This window comes from Trematomus bernacchii, unplaced genomic scaffold (assembly GCF_902827165.1).
Source record: "Trematomus bernacchii unplaced genomic scaffold, fTreBer1.1, whole genome shotgun sequence".
In the NCBI taxonomy this organism is placed as follows: domain Eukaryota; kingdom Metazoa; phylum Chordata; class Actinopteri; order Perciformes; family Nototheniidae; genus Trematomus; species Trematomus bernacchii.
The window spans coordinates 1,573,835-1,591,015 of NW_022987714.1; the positions used below are offsets into that span (position 1 = coordinate 1,573,835).

General features: G+C 40.5%; 2 protein-coding genes across 2 annotated transcripts; one reads left to right on the plus strand and one right to left on the minus strand.

Moving 5' to 3' along the window:
- Nucleotides 1-6,186: 6,186 nt before the first annotated feature.
- ppp1r32 (protein phosphatase 1, regulatory subunit 32) lies at nt 6,187-9,266 on the plus strand. The gene is made up of 11 exons (XM_034141503.1): nt 6,187-6,243; nt 7,072-7,220; nt 7,420-7,582; nt 7,689-7,734; nt 8,071-8,168; nt 8,315-8,377; nt 8,498-8,587; nt 8,671-8,736; nt 8,829-8,923; nt 9,006-9,110; nt 9,192-9,266. The coding sequence occupies exons 1-11, from the start codon at nt 6,187-6,189 to the stop codon at nt 9,208-9,210; spliced, it is 951 nt and encodes a 316-aa protein (XP_033997394.1). The 3' UTR covers nt 9,211-9,266.
- A 2,543-nt stretch (nt 9,267-11,809) lies between these two features.
- On the minus strand, nt 11,810-12,994 carry LOC117491981 (leucine-rich repeat-containing protein 10B). Its single transcript, XM_034142142.1, has one exon. It carries the CDS (start codon nt 12,992-12,994, stop codon nt 11,810-11,812), a length of 1,185 nt encoding a protein of 394 aa, XP_033998033.1.
- Nucleotides 12,995-17,181: the final 4,187 nt, after the last annotated feature.

Sequence of the window (17,181 nt, forward strand, 5' to 3'; positions counted from 1 at the left end):
TGTCTCCGCCACAGACATGATATGATACAGCAGATACTCCCAGCAGCTGCCTGCAGGAAGGACATGGAATACAGTCCTGCCTTCATTTGTAATACCATCCTTTAGAGGGAGTCCCACGAGGAGTCAGAAAACAAACAAACAAACACACACACACATACACACACTATCTGTCGCTTATCGATCCACTGAGAATAAATTCAGAATATGAATCCTTGAATCCTGATCCTTCTGAAGTTGTTTGTTTTTTCTTTCCTCGCTGGTTGTAAATAGAATTGTGATTCAGTTAGAGCATACTCTAACTCCTGCCATAATGTGGACATTTTAATCAGGTAGGTAATAAGCAATACACTTATCGAGTCCTAATGCCATACACTGAAATATTACTTACCAAGTCTGATGGTCACTCTTTTGAATTTTGAGGGATGTCGAGGGTAACACTCCTGTTTCTTCAACTCCTTTCTCCACTTGCCATGGCCCACCTCTTCAACAAAGAGTGCCCTAACTTAAAACACACAATTGTGATGTGTACAATCTGATTTAATGTATTTATTTATGTATTTTTGCCAACTTTGTATAGTGTATAAATATCTATAAATATATGAAAAATTACAGTACTGTATAGATTTTAGCTGCCTGGTAAGGTTAATAGTATATACTTGGTAGACTAAAAGAAAAAGCGTAGAGCTGTTCAAAAGCCAGTCATTGAGAAAATGCTTTCTGTAAAACCCGGTGCCACCGGCTCTTTTTATATCCTAGGTTTCGTTTCTGGTTTGTTTTTTTATTATTGCCAGTGGGATCCAAAGTGTGTGTTGTTTCTTCTTTTCGTCCGTTTGTTTGTTAATTGGTTCGTTTGTTGTTTTTTCTTAACAAGACACAGCAAGGTTCTGGCAGCCAGGAGAGTGCAGTGGAACGCAGACTGGGACCCTGTGCAGTAGTGTGTGTATGTGTGTGTGTGCGGGTGTGTGTGTTAGGTGTGTGTCCGTCCATGGTAGTACTAGTGCTCTCTGTGCAGTGCCTCCCCACCCCTATCTCTGATGTAGTTGTGTAGTGTCATGTGACGCAGTGTGTGTTAAGGTGCAGGATGAATGTTGGCTGAAGCTGGCAGATGCCCTCTCTCTTCTCTCCGTGTTTCCTTGTTTCCACTCGTCTTCCTCATTACGCTTCGTCCTACACGTATAGATTTTGACTTCCTCTGCTCGATTTCTCATTTACTCTCCCATTCAGCTTGTAATGCAAACACCACCAGAGTCTAATTTCCCAGTAATCCATGCTTCCTCATCTATTTGTGATTCTTTGTCCATTAGCATCTCTCATCCGTCACACTGCACATTACCTAGTTTTTCCTACAGCACTCTGTGGACCAGAGAATGATTTAGCACAAAAAAAGAGCATCCTCATCCCTGTTCATGTTTCTGCTTCTCTTCACGGAGTTGTACTTTTATCCACCTCTCTTCACAATCCCCGAGGAGAAGGGCAGCTGCCAGCTCAGCACGCAGAGACACAAAGCAGCCATAATCAGATGTCAAGCACAGCCCTGATGCTCAAATCTATATTGTGGTGGCTTCACTGCCGCCCCGTTTGTAGCAAGAGAAAGAGAATAGCCTTAAAGATTGGACCAACTACACACAAAAAAAAGTAGTGGGATATGTGCATTCGTAGTGGATTATTATTACCTTCCCTTTCCCACACCAGATTTATTACTAAGTATTCCGATGTGTTGCTTGGTTGCTCTGTACATATCTGTGTAGTACTTCTGTTGATGTCCCTGTGTTAGGATAGTAACGGGTTCTTACTGGGCGGCCTCCGCAGACGGCCTCTCCCTCCTACCTCGTCTCATTTCCTCAAAAACTTCAAACATTCCATCTAAATCTCAAGTGAGCAACATTTTAAAGACGATTAGATTACCACGTAAACTGGGGGAGTAAAAACAGCAGAGGGACTGAGCTGCAGACATTTCCGCTGGAGCCATGATAATAACCAAGACGTCTTGTCTGTGTTCACGTCCCTCTGAGAGCTGATGGCACGCTCAGCATAAAGACCAGCACACTCGCCTCTCTGCTCGTCCGTTACCCGCCTTCACACCAACCTCATGGGGGAAGAAAAGGGTGAGGTGGGTGAGGAGGTGGCAGAGCCCTGGGGGGCGGCAGAGAGGCGCGTCCCTGTGGTCACATCCTGGGTCAGGAGGGAAGGGAGCAAGGGCGTCTCGAGGTCAAACCCAGTAGCACTTTGGTTTTGCGTTCCATGTTTTTTTAGCCTCTCCTGTTTTTTGGCCGAGCGGACTGTGATCTTACTGGTTGATTTTCTCGTTCTCCTCCACCCATCAGTGTTACAGAGTGTGTTGGGTGGACGGAGCCATGGAGCTGAGCTCTGATTTTGTTCCATATTAAAGAATCATTTTTACAAAAGAACTGTACAGAGATTCAATGGTCTTTCATTGAAAACATTTCTTTCTTTAAAGGACCGGTGTTCAGGGGGATTTATTGGCAGATAAGGAATATAATAAATATGTTTTTATTTGTGTTTAATCCCATAGAACTATGAATTGTTTTGTGTTATTTATCTTAGAATGAAAGCTTCACATCTTAAAAGGAGCAAGTCATTTTCCTGGTCCATCGTTGTATGTTTCTACAGTTGTCAAAAACCAAACACTGGTTAGGTTATAGAGAGGGACTCGAGCCTTTTTGGCAGAGTGAATTTAGGGGTGGGAATGCACCTGAACTACTCTGTAGGTTCTCTACATTTCATAGGTTTCCTTTCATGGTCCTCAGAAGTCTTACTGACTTAAGTGATCCTCTGAATTCTTCTTCAGTACCACCATGAGGTTGGTATTTGTGTTTTCATAGTCAAACGTCTTGACTACAACCCGATAAATTGCCACGGAAATTGTAATTCAAGAGATCCAAGGTCTCGAGGGGATAGATTCATATAATTTGGGTGATCCTCTAATGATACATTTAGTGGCAACAAACTGCTAAACTGAGGCGGATATAGTCATTGTGATATTCTAAGTATGCTGATTATAGAAAACAAATCATTGCCAAGTACTCACAGAGGTTCTAGCCTGACTGTAGACTTTCAAGCTCCTAATTGTGACTATATGCTCTCTTTTTGTCATGAAACATGTTTTTCTTTTACTGATAAATAAACTCAATATCTTTGGATTTTTGAATTATTTTATATTTTGGACAATTGTTAAAGAGGTTAAATAGGTCAACTTGGATACATACTTATTTTGTGTACGTTTAAAATATGATTTATGCTGTTACATTAACTCTTACCCTAATTGGAAGTCAGGTTTCAAGACCAGAAATAAAATAACAGCCTGACAGCAAAATGTGAACAGGGGTATCTAAATGGTTGTGGCCATGTTTTGTCTCACATAATGCACATTACAGTGTAACTAAACTGCAATATAAGTGATTAGAGTGTAATGACACCATTCAAATTCAAATTGTTCTAACATTTGCTGATAAAGATGACAATTTGAAAAGGTTGTTTTTGCCTTTGAGTGCAATTCAAAATGTATAGTGGGAAGCTTCTACTCTGAGCATAACATTAGTCAGCATGAAGGTAAATGAATTGCAAAGCTATGCTACACTCAGAGGAAATCTTTCATCCCATTTTCAAGGATGATGACACTCTCATTACTTAGCTCTCATTGCAGTTTGTTTCATTTCGTGTGTGTGTCTATTAGACATTATAAACATTCAATATTGCAACATCAACATGATGAAATAGTTAGTCTTTAATGTAATCTTCTTCTCATCGAGTTACATAATAGTCAATATTGTACATGTCAGGTGATGTACATGTTTTGACTTCAAATATCTTATTTCATGCCTGAATCCCCCTCTGCTCGTCACAGCCTGCCTCTTCAGCATTGCACGCACCAAAGATGACTGAAACTCGAAATGGAAAAAGATGACAATGCAATTTACTCCAAACCGTACCTGTGCCAGATTTGCCTATTAAGTAGAGAAGTCAAAAAGGAAGCAGGAAGGAGATAAGACCCAGAACAGAGAGGCAGTGAAGCAGAGAAAGCACCTCCGAGACCTGACACACAAAGAGGGGTCTTGGCGCCTGAGCTGTCTCTTTATGTCTCTCTAAATATGAATGCCATGCTATTGTATGGCAGACACAGAAACAGGTTATTGAACCGACAGAGAAACTGTGGAGACTCTCCTCCTGGCTCAGAGTTGGGCAGGAAGCGCAGCCGAGCTCCTGCAGACAGGGCCGAGGGTTGGTCCCTCCCTGAATTACAACAGACGGCTGCAGGCGAGACAAACGCATCAACTCGACGGGAGACCCATGCTTGCATCCCCTCCATCTATTTTTAGAAACACTGCACCCACCTTTTTTCAGTCTTTAAAGCTCCCTCTGTATTCTAAGTGGTATCTCAAATGTGAACACCCTCCCTCCTTCACTTTTATTCTAAATGTGATCATAAATCGTCTATAGCTGGGCCAGGCTACAGCACATTCATATTGTATGTGAATGATGCAAGTGCAGAACAAACACAGATTGCTGTACTGAAGAGATCACGTGGAGAGTCTGCAGGTTTTCATTTCAAACAGCAGGTGCTTGCACTGATGGGCTCTTCCTATCTGAAGCTGGTCCAATAAGTGAAATCATCTGCTGGAATCTTTAACTGGAATGAAAATAGGCGGCTGGTCTATTCCTGCTGTATGGATCCCTGTGAGTTTATAATTAGATATGCCAATAATGTGCACATTGTGTTGAAAGAAAAGAAGCAGGAAATGAGACTGTCAGTTTCAATGATGCAGGCGTTCCCCTGTAGTTATTTTTTTGAGAAAGATAATGAACAGTCCCAGGCTTGGCACGACAGCACGTCAAGAAAGAAAGAGTGTGGAACGGCAACAGAAGCAACAGCTTGGTAAAGATAGGCTGCCAGCGTTGGGCAGATGGAGAGAGCAAGAAGTGATGTGACAGAGGTGAAGATGCAGAGCGAGTCTAAGTAAATGAGATGGAAAGAGAAGGAAATGTGTGGAGATGATGTAGCAACGATGCTTTGTCATTGGGTGAGCAGCATGTTATGGCAAAACCCCAGTTAGATATAATACTTTAAAAATGAATCACTGAAGAAAATCACCCTTTTTTGAAGTGTTCATACTGAGTTCTACGATTATGTGGGATCTCTGATATAAAGCTGAGGCTATGTATAGATATCCCTATTTCACCCCTTTAATTTAATACAAAAAGCCTCCTGTTGGTGGGTTAGTTAGTGAGAATATGTATATAGCATCTGGAAAAATGACAGTTTTTCATGGTGTCCTAAATACACCAGATGTTCACATCCTCCAGATCAATTTGAGATGCATGTACAGATGTGTGGTGTACAGACACATTCTCCTGCTAACAGCGCTAGATGATAACTTCCTTTCTCGGATGGACATTTTTATCAAGATGTCATGCAAATATCTAGCCATCCATCATTTTTTACATAACCTCACATCTTGGGCTAGCCTGAAGTCAGAGCCACTGTAGCATCACACTGCCATCCAATGGACGCATGAGGAATCTGTGCAGTCTGATGAGGACTTCTGCTACTGCACGGCTCAAATTGAATGCAAATCAGTTTTATTTATACAGTACATCTTGCCACTTAAAAGATTTACAACCTGTAAATCATACAATAATAGTAATCTTTAAAACAGTCAAGGAACTATTTAAGCTGAATTAAATAAGGTGTAGGAATTATATAAATTACCTTCGACGATGATAGTGAATTGTGCAAATTTGTATGTGCAATAATAATTATTATTATGAATTAGAGACACTTGTTCGATTAAAACCAGTCAGACAGTCATAGTGTCTGTACTGTAAATAATATAAATGAATGAATTTGAATGAGAAATACAATCTAGATATGTTAAGGTATATTGTTTAATGTATGTACGATAAAAGAAAGTTCCCAATACACAACATTACATTGGTAGAACTTTACTTTACCCCCTTTTTAGGACACATATTATATAAACATTTAACACACTGTAATGCAGCTGCCCCTTGTGTAGGATATGTGTTAACGAAAAAAAAGCATGGACCTGAAACAATATTATCTTATGATATTATTAACTGTAATATACATATAATCATTGGACACTGCACTCACTGTTGAGCGGTAATGTTGCTGCCCCTTGTGCTGAATCTCCTAGCAACAGAAACATGTTTACCTTCAAACTACCAGAAGACAGAGAGGTGAACAACAACCTGGAGATGCAGGTACGTCTCAGGAGCTTTCTTTTTTTTATCTAAGATAATTTGTATTTGGTGTATATATAGATATCTGTAGCTGTACTGCTGTGCTGCTGAACTTTTTCTCCTCTCTCAAACAGCATGTGATAGAGGGAGCACTTATTGCAATATTATCTACAGACTCAGTAATCCCTTCTTGAGAAAGCTTGTGTTTCTGTCAAACCTAAAAACAAAGGAGTTACACTTTGTTTGCTGCTTCTGTTTGTGGTTACGGCGCTGAGCACATGCCCAGAGGATTTTTGTCATCCATCACTTTTTTTGTCACTGAGGGTTTCCATTACAGCAGTCACAGATGGCTGCGCAGGGGAGGATGGTCATGCCGACAGGCAGCAGGGGTCGACCGACCGGAAACAAACTACAAAATACTTCTTATGGTGAGAGAGTGCATGATGAGGGGAGCTCTTTTATCTCAAACTAAAGGAAAGAAAGTCTCCGAGTATACATAAATAACCAGTGGTGGACGAAGTACTTTACTTAGATCTTGTACCTAACTAAAAGTAGTTACACCACCTTGTAGAAATATCAAAGAAAAGTCCTTAGTCAAAAGTATTGGCATCAAAATATACCTAAAGTACCAAAACTAAAAGTAGCTTATTTTTGCTTTATATATATTTTGTATATGAACCTGCTAGTTTCTCTAATATTTGCTTCCAAACTGAAGTGGACTACTATGGACTAAAGTGTAAAGGCACAGACAATAAAAAGTACCTCTAAATTGTACTTAATTACAGCTATTGGGTAAATGTAGGCTACTTTTTATCACTGTAAGTAACCTGTATTAAACTGATTCTCAAGGCCAATATGTGTACCACTGTCTCAGTGCCAGGCACTGCAATCTTCTCCTCTTACCTCGGACATCCCAGAGGGACGGGCTTCACATCAAACCAGAGACCAGCCATATTCTACAGGCCCAGTTTGGACCACATTGATAACCCTCAATTTGGGTAAGTGCCAGGGCAAGTGAAGACAATTCAAATGAAATGTAATAGCACTGGTTGTTGTGTGTTTGCTTTCTTGTAAACCAACTTCCTGAAGTGATTCAATTGACTGTGAAATCCCCACTGTCATGTATAAAACAACTGTTCCTCTCTAGCTTCAAAAAGCTTGTCTCCTCAAACACAGGTGTGTTGTTTTTGTCCTCAGACTCCTGTTATCTGACAGTTTCACGACTCAAACTAAGCAGCACTACCAGCCTCACGTCCGGTCTGACTGCTGGGGGTCTTTACCAAACCTCATTAACAAACCCAGAGACAGCGGCTTCTACCAGTTGAGGATTCACCCAAAGGCAGAGACTGTGGAGGAAAAGGTGAAACACAGAAAGATAACAACACCTGAGATGTTGAGAAATGTCAAACATGCAAAAGTATTGAGAATGTAATTACTAATTCTCTGCTTTGAATATTTTCCCTCAGACAGAATACCAACAATTTTTTGTACCACACTGTCAAACACCAAAAGGTAAAATGATAAAAATGTTAGTTATATATAAATATAAGATTTTCTCATGACCTTTTGGACAACTCTAGTGTTGTCTTACACAGTTTATTTATTTTTCTATTTACAATTTTACATTATTAAACATTTGTATAGAACATTTTATCACTATTTCAGGCTTTGTTCTTGTTAGATTTTACTAGCATAACCATTTTTGTACATATTTGTGGTATTTTTGGAGGGAAATTATTTACAAATGTCTTCTTTAATGTAATTTATGTGCCAATAACAATGAAAAGCTTTTACTTGAGTGCAGTTTGGAGTTTGTTTGTAAATGCATTTAGAAAGCACTTCCTCTAGTTTCACAGAACCGTGTGACTGTGACTCCAAGAGGAGAGAGTGGTTTCACAGAGGGAACAAACCTACAACTCAACACATTTCAGGACAAAAGCTGCATGGTAAGTTTAGTAAATTGTCAAATGTATAAATTATTATCATTATTATTAAGTATTACTTTTCTTTATATGTAATCACACTATAGGTTCAACATTTATTTAAAATGTGTGGTCCGTCTTTATCCAATGTGTACATTATTCTCGTTCAGGTTGAACCTCTCCAGACTCACACAGTGATGAAAAATGACTTCATTCGGCCGTCATTTCTGCAGGTTGACCCACAGAACTTACATGTATCCACTCTGACACAATCTTTTGAAAGAATGCAGTTTGTAGTATCATTTTCCAGAAGCCATGACTTTTAACAGCATCTTTCTGTGCTTGTGTTTGAGGGCACTGAGGCGAGACCGAGCGTTTGCAGCAGCCATTTCTCTCATAAAACAGGATTCAATCGAGTTGCCATCGCTCCTTTGACCTGCCGAGTGAGTATTGATCTGCTTCCAGTCAGCTGTAGATTTGAATGTTATCCCTTTTAACTTTAACCTGCCTCACTCTGCTCTTCTAGGCCTCCCGCTTGCCCTCGCCACAGACTAAAAGCAATGCACCAACTGCTAAGACCATCGGAAAAAAGGTTAATCATTTGTATATTTTATATTATTTACCTTTACTCAATATAACCTCTGTGAGATATTTGTTGTTTTACCATGTTGTTGTGTTTTCTAGGAGCCAACAGGGTTTATTCTCAATGCTCCAAACAACCAGGCTTTGCCTAAGACACCTTTTGATGGTTCACACTTTAACACACATTATAGAAGCACGTAAGTGTGTTTAAACTGTTCAGATATTGCCAATCTTAAAGATTCAAGTTTGATTTGTTGACATGTCCACGTTATATTCCAGGTTCTGTCACGATGTCAATTGGGAAAAGTTTAAATCTGGCCACACTAGTGCAGGAATCGTCAGCGCAAAAATGGACCACGGCTACAATCGTCGGGACACGGACAGGTACATAAACAATCTCCACACATACAAAGTCCCATAATGCAAATGTTCCCTTTACTCAAATGACCTGCTTTTATTTCACAGATTCATGTTGAGGGGTTAGATCTCGGAACACCTGAGATGGTACCTGCAAGACTTATAATAAAATGTGGTTCTCTGGTTAACACATAACTCCTGGTGATTTGTGCTGTGATTTGAGTAAGAACCGTAGCAGTATTACATATCCTTGTAATTAAATCCTGAAATCCTTTATCACTACACTGTCTGTGTTGTTATACAATAGTCCTGTCAAAAAGCGGCAAATTCTCATCTCTTTGTGAAGTCCTTTTTGTGTGAGCTGCCAGTCAGACAAATGTGTGAAGTAGTGAGTGGTGTGAAAGCCAAAGAGGGAGAGAAGGTGATGATGCTTTGTCTTTGACTGTCTGGCTGTCACTGACCTACAGAGAATGAGAGTGTAAACTAATGAGCAAAATAATTATACTCAGACTCAAAGTATATGGCACAGACTCCCATCCATGGCTGCTGTGTGTCAAACTGTTTTGCCACCCACTGCTGCGGAGCGAGCAGCCGAGCACAGGCCGAGGAGGAGGATCGAGTTCCTAAAAGTGTCACATTATGGGTTGTATACTGTATCTCCATACTATACACCAACTGTGGGAAACTCTCAGCGGTTTTACATTGTCGATGCAAGTCTAATAAACACAGGATTACGGTGTCAAAACAAGAGATACAGAAAACCGCAGTAAGTGTTGTTCTCAGCAAAGTGTAGACAGTAGATCATGTTTGATTATTTGCCTACACATCTTCCTGAGGTGAACAGGGAAATAATACGCTTTATGGAAATGTGGCCCTTCCAGCAGATATAATTGTTGGTCAGTCAGAAACTATGATCAAAAGTGAAATATCTCAACAACTACTGGATGGATTTCAATGACCTTTGGTACAGCCAGTTTGTGCCTGCCATATAGTGCTATTATAAGGTCAACATTTAATTTAGTCAAACTCTTTATCACCACATAACTTCTAAACTAATTACAGTTCCATCCACGTCAGCTGTACTTTGTGTTTGGTGCTAATTTAGCATGGTTAGCATTACACTGGCTAAATATCAGCATGCAGTGTCACTGTGCGGTCGCTGCGCTGCTGTGCCTGTATGAATTTAAAGAAACACATTTGCTCTAAAGGGAACTGTGAAGGGCAATTGTAAAATGTTCTGATATTAAATTAAACAATCACTCAATTAAGCAAGAATGATTACAACACTGATAGGTTATATAAATGATCAGTTGCAGCCATAGGCATAAAACACAAATACCCCTAAACAAAGTCAGGACAGAGAATGGTCATTTTCTGTTTTTGTTCTCCTTTAAATGTCAAATGTCACTTAAGCCCCTCTGGTTCTCACTGTTCAAATGCAAAATATGGGGTCTAAAAGAGAGAATTCCTGCATTTCATGTTTTAGAATTGAAGACATGCAATCATCAGTTTAAGTCTGTTTTCCAAATGTTTCCCTCAGCACAGTCGAGACAAGCTGCCACACGAGAATGAACATGAATATTTTAGCATTAGGATAAATATTTCACTGAATGAGATGCGAGAAAAAAGATACGTGGAGGGAAAGAGGATTGGATTACATACGAGCCCCACATGAATAATGAGTGCAGAGATGAGAGGAGAACAAGAGCCAGACCTGCTTCATGTGAGAGGCAGAGGTAGAAAAGGTGCAGTCGAGACAAAAAGGGAGTATACAAAGGTCATGACGGACCTGAGTCTCTGACCTGCAAAGGGCATCAGGTTGTTTTATTTGAAAAGAAAAATCTCTTACTTGATTTTTTTGTGAGTCTATTTCATGTTTGGTTTGGAGCCTCCCTATGGACTTACCTTTTATGGTGAGGCACCCCAGCTATTCATCCGTTTAATAATCCTGCTTGTCTCCCTCTCTTTCTTGGCACTGACACTCTCAGGACTGCTTACACAACACTGACAAGGGTGGGGGGGGTTTTGTTAAGTATGTCATAAATATTTTGTAAATCTAAATTCAATACACACAACTACATGTGCACACACAGTCTCGGTTTATAAAAATAGCAGCAAGTCGAGCAGAGGTGCACTGGCACATTAAACAGACACTGACCGTGATGGGTGGAAATACTACAGAGTGTCATTGAAGTAAACATTTGCTGGTGCGTTCACTGGCTCCCAATTAAGACATACTCCCATGAACAACTGACACTGACTTCATCAGCTAAATTAATATTTAATAAGGGAAGACTTGGTCTCCTGTGCACACTCAGAAAACAACATAATGCAAAACAGCCACACACACACACACACACACACACACACACACACACACACACACACACACACACACACACACACACACACACACACACACACACACACACACACACACACACACACACACACACACACACACACACACACACACACACACACACACACACACACACACACACACACACACACACACACACACACCACCTGAGTCCTGCTCTGATTTGGTCATTAGCAGCTGATTGAGATGTCACGGTGCTGTCAGTTTACAGTTAAATAATGCCTCATTCACTTTCACAGTTAACGATAGATTAGAAATAAGCAGCACGGCTCATTTGTGTCAGCTTCTTTCATCCACCTCCGCCTGCCAGCAGATCATCAGAGTCTGGATGGTTGAGGGGTTTTCATGCCCCTTCATCTTGCCTCCCTGTGTCCTCCAGCTCCTCATACTCATAGTCCAGCTGAGCCCTCTCGTACTCAAGCTCGTCTCCCTCATATTCAAACCCCTCTCCTTCACATATCAGCTCCTCCGTCTCATACTCAACCCCTTCCTCGTTGTATTCAAGATCACCTGCATCATACTCAGTGACAGGAATCTCCCCTTCCTCCTCCTCAATTGTCATAGGCTCTTCCTCATTAGCGTCTGCGTCCCCTGAAGTGATTTGTTTTGAGTTGGAGCTGCTGTTCTTCAGGATGCCGTGAATCACTGGCTCCTCTTCTGCCAGAGCCAACTCTTCGGCCTCTTCCTCTGCGGCCTTTCGAAGTCTCTCTTTCTTGGCCTCTCGAGCCTCCAAGAACTCCGCAGCGCCTTCCCCGACCACGATGACCTCCCCGCCCACTCTAGGAGGGCTGTCCACTGGGTTGTGGTCATAGGAAAAGAGATGAAGGTTGTGGAGTCGCTTCAGGCTGGGGAACTCTGTTATCTTGTTGCGGTCTATATCTAAAATCTCCAAATGCTCCATGCGCAGCAGGACTCTGGGGAAGGTCTCAAAGCGGTTCCCGTACAACCATAATCCCCTCAAAGCCTCCATACGAATGAGGTCAGATGGCAGCGTCTTCATACGGTTGTTCCCAATCTGAAGGGACTTGAGGTTGGGGAGGTCGTAGAGCTCCCGGGGAAATGTGTGGAAGTAGTTGCTCTCGACCCACAGACAGCGCAGACTCCGGAGGTTCTTCAGCTCGGGCGGGAGGCACATGAGCCGGTTGCTGCCCAGGTAGAGGCGAGTCAGTTTAGTGAGCTCACACACAGCAGGGGGAACGTCCTCCATCTTGTTGAAGTCGAGGGCGAGGACTCGTAGACCCTTCAGCTGGGAGATGCTGTCGGGCAGAGTGCGCAGGCTGTTCCCACAAACATACAGCTTCTCCAGATGCAACAGTTCAATGACTCGTGACGGCAAGCGCTTGAATTTACGGTAGCTCAAGTCCAGCACAGGGTCTCCACTCTCGAACATCTCCTCCACCCCCAGTGGAAGCTCTCCCTCCACCACCACCTCTTCTTTCTTCTTCTCTGTGATTTCGGATTCCTCGCCATCCTTTGCCCCCTCCTCTTCTTCTAGCGCCCCCTCTTCCTTGGTGGAGGAGTTGCCCATGACTGCAGCCCCTGACTCCTATGTGAGTCAGGACAGAGTCATTTGATGAGGTAGTGTCTGTGACAAGTTAACCCTCAGCGTGGGAGCTGCTGTTGACTCGTTGATGAGCCCAACGGCTGCAAACGCCATCCACCCCCGAGACAGTTAACAATCTTGCAGCCATATTAGAGCAGTTTGTCAGGTGAATTTTCATCGCTTCATCTACACCTTGATCAGAAAACAACAGTATCAAACTTTGACGTAATAGTTTTAATGGCTGTAGTATTAGTAATAGTGCTTCTTGTAGTTGAGCTCAACAAAGTACAGCAGCATTTGCAGTTTAAATTGAATTCTTGCAGTCCTTACCCTTTCTTCTCCTCTTTAACTTCCTCCAGGCTTTTAAGAGAGATAACGCGCACCTGTCCACGTGATCCGGTCACTCTATCAGAACAGGAAAAAAGTGCCACTTTGGGACTTTAATAGTCAGTTAAATGTCCCTCGTGCTGCCGGGTGTTGGTGGATAAGTCCACAGTGCGTGCGCAGCTCGGTGACCTGGCCGGCGGCAAAGAAAAGGAGTTAATGGAAGTCTGCCCACTAGTTAATGCAGCTGCTCTCCATTAGAGGCCGCGGTGACTCCCGGAGTTTTAATCCGCGCCGGAGAAAGAAATTGCACATTTTGGGAAATTGCAGCGCAGACTGCCTGCCTCTGCCCTCCCGATGCTGGCCGCGTCTCTCCATCAGTGTGAAGGTTTACATTGAACTGCTGCCTCCCTCCTCCCACCATCTGTAACCGGAGCAGGGGGCATTCTCATCACATGGTCAGAGTGTGTGTGTGCTTGTGTGTGCTTGTGTGTGCTTGTGTGTGCTTGTGTGTGCTTGTGTGTGCGTGTGTGTGCTAGTTTGTGTGTCTGTCTGTGTGTGTGGTTGTTTGTTCGTGTTTGAAAAACGTTCACTCCTACTCGCATTTTATTGCACGTGCATGTATTGAAACAATTTTGTAACAACACTGCAGCACCTTTATGCTCAAATATACATTATTTAACCTTTCACCTACATTTGATATATTTTTATTTTATTTGCAGATGATAACAAACATCTTTCTGAGTTATGAGGTAGTTATATTGCATTTCTATTATCATTATTGTTATTATTATTATTAATATTATTATCATTGTTATTATCTCTACATAAAACTTAAGCTTGCTGTAGATTTATATATCTAAAATATACATTTTCACATTAATTCATTTACCTTTTGTTTTGTTTAGTTTTTGTTCATGTTATGGGTATAGAACTTTGTCCTATTCTCTGTCCCAGTCAACCTTTGATCAATGGATATGTACTTATATAAAAAGGAGAGAAAGTTTCAAGACCTCACCACTCAAACAATCGGAAATGTACAGATTGATTTCAAATGTACATAATATAAAATACATTTTCACAAAATGATGCGCCACAACTAAAGTATGTATCTGAATCTAAAAAAATACAGAAAGCTTCACCTCAACCAGCCACAACAAGAAAATACTGCATAAACATGAAAATATCAACAACATATTCTGTTATATAACACTGACAGTAGCAATAATACTGTATAATTAGTACTTTTGTTTTGTTCTTAAAGTATATTTGGCTGATTACACCTTTACTAAAGAAACGTCTTGAATGCAAGAATTGATATGATGAGTATTTTTCTCATGTACTTTTACTTTTACTGAACTTCTTAACCAGAACTTAATAATGATACCTCACACATCTGAGTAAAATACCAGTAATCTTCACACAGTCCCCGGACCTCCAAAGATGGTAACTTTGGGACTGGTTTCTATCAAACACTACAGACATTAGCTTCAGCAGGTTTTTACAGACCAATTAAAAAGCTGTGACGACAGCCGTCATGTGACCTTCTGCTTTGACACAGAACAGACACAAAAATGACCTGTAAACTGCTGCTAAACCTCACAGTGTTCAACCTGAGGACAGTGTAAGTGTTATTATTCATTGGGCAGTATGAAAGAGTAAAAGTCTCACCAAATGCCAATAATAAAGTAAAGGTTTTCCATACAGTATAGGTCTACACAATGTGGTTACTCACCACCTCAGAAATAACTAAATCTATTCAAATGCAGTTCAGATTATCATGAATGTGACAAGACTAATATTCATACACTGTGGCTCAAAATAGATCCAACATTTTCATGAGCCTAAAGCAAGTTTTAAATAAAAGGGCAACAGCTGTTAGGGCACAAGTTAGCTTTATCATGGATAAACATTTGCATCCTACAAAATATACTTTGAGTATGGTACAAACAATACATTAAAAGCAATGCATCACTATAAATACAATAAAGCAGTAATACAAATAAATGAATACTTCAACGGTATTGTAACACTGACAGAGACGATTCTGCTTGAGATCAGTAGTGCTTGAGTGCAAAAAAGTGTATTTTTGCACTCGAGCACTACTAATAAGTTAAACTACATGTAGTATTAATTTAAAACTGTATTACGACTTCTTCTATTTTACTTCTGAATGCAGGATATTTGACTTGTAATGCATTATTTTTACAATGCAATTTCTGACACTGCTGTATATAATACTTGCAAACCATTGATCTAAAATAAGCATACATTTTAAACTTATGAATGCTAAGTTTTAGTATTATTGCTTGAATTGCAGGTGGTGAATAGAATATGTCAGTTTGGAAGCCTTAAGAATGGAAGCCTCCCAAAACAGAAAATACTTATGTGAAGTTCCAAAAACTCAGACTTTAACTTGTTACACTAACTTTATTGAATTCCTGACAATAGCTGGCTTGTTTTCTGATGGACAGCCTGTTTGTTGGTTGTGAAACCAAAGAAAAGCCTGGAAAAGCTGCTGGGGTCAGATGTGCAGCGCTACTGTCAGCCTGATGAGCTGTGGCAGAAGAAGCGGACAAACAGGGAGACAGTCCGCATGCTGCTTGAGGATAATCCTGTCTGATATGCTGAAGACCAAAAGAGCTGATTTGCAAATTTCTGTGCCGCATTCAAACGACCCTGAAATGACACAAAGGACTTTAAGCAGCAGACAGACAGAGACTGCGGGCGGTGAATGGCTGTGACTGCTGAGGTGAATGTGTTGAATGCAGATTAAGAACTGCATGACCCAGCTGGTATTAAAAATATATGGAAAAGCAATTAAAATGATAAAAAACACACAAAAATTGACACTTTAAAGGTTACTTTCTATCATTCAAGAACAAATTATTAATAATGAAACATACTATTGGGTTAAATTACATGATTGCATGTATGAGGATCACGCATGCAACACAAGCCTGTAATCATACCTGCTGTTGCATCGTTGGGGTTAAATGAGGACAAAGAGGTGTCTGATGAAAGGAGCACATCTGCACTATCTGCTGGTGGAGGAGGGATCTGCAACACACATATTTCATAGCAAACAATGAATATATATATATAATGTTGTTACAAAATCTTAATAATAATATCAAACTAGACTTGTTTCGACTGTCAACATTTGTATGAGTTCAAGAGATTGCAAGAGAGCTTTAAATACAGGTACAGTATGGCTACTGTACATGTCTGAAAATATTTAGTAATTAAATGTGTAAAAAGATATCTCGCAACCACAGAATATATTACGTAATATAACTTAATTTAGCAGCAACTATTTTCTTCTTAGAACATTGAATCAATGTAGATGAATTTAAGATATTTTGTTAAAAAAACAACAAAAAAAACAAAACGATATCAATCTCAATATATTATTTCTATGACCCAGGATAGTTAAATCATTATTTGTAAACACGAGCTACTCTCTTTCAAGGACAGAAACCCTTTTTATTCCCAAGTAAGCTTTATTTTATTGGAGACATCAAGAACAATGCAATAAGTCCTGAATAATCATCAACCAACTAGAATGGAGTAAATATCCAAAAATAAAGACTTCACTACGACCATATTTAATATTATATGCAGTGATAATGCGCATTTAGATTGTAGATTATGATATACATGTAAGATATAATGATAGATGCTGTAACAGTCACTCTTTCCGTGTGAGGGCACAGACGAGTGTGTGTGATATTCAGACGAGCTGCTTGTTGAGCCCATTGCACATCAGCCAGTGGTCCAGGATATACTGTACGCTCATTGGCCCAAAAACCCTCGAATGATCGGCTCGGAAGTTGTTCTAAATGAGT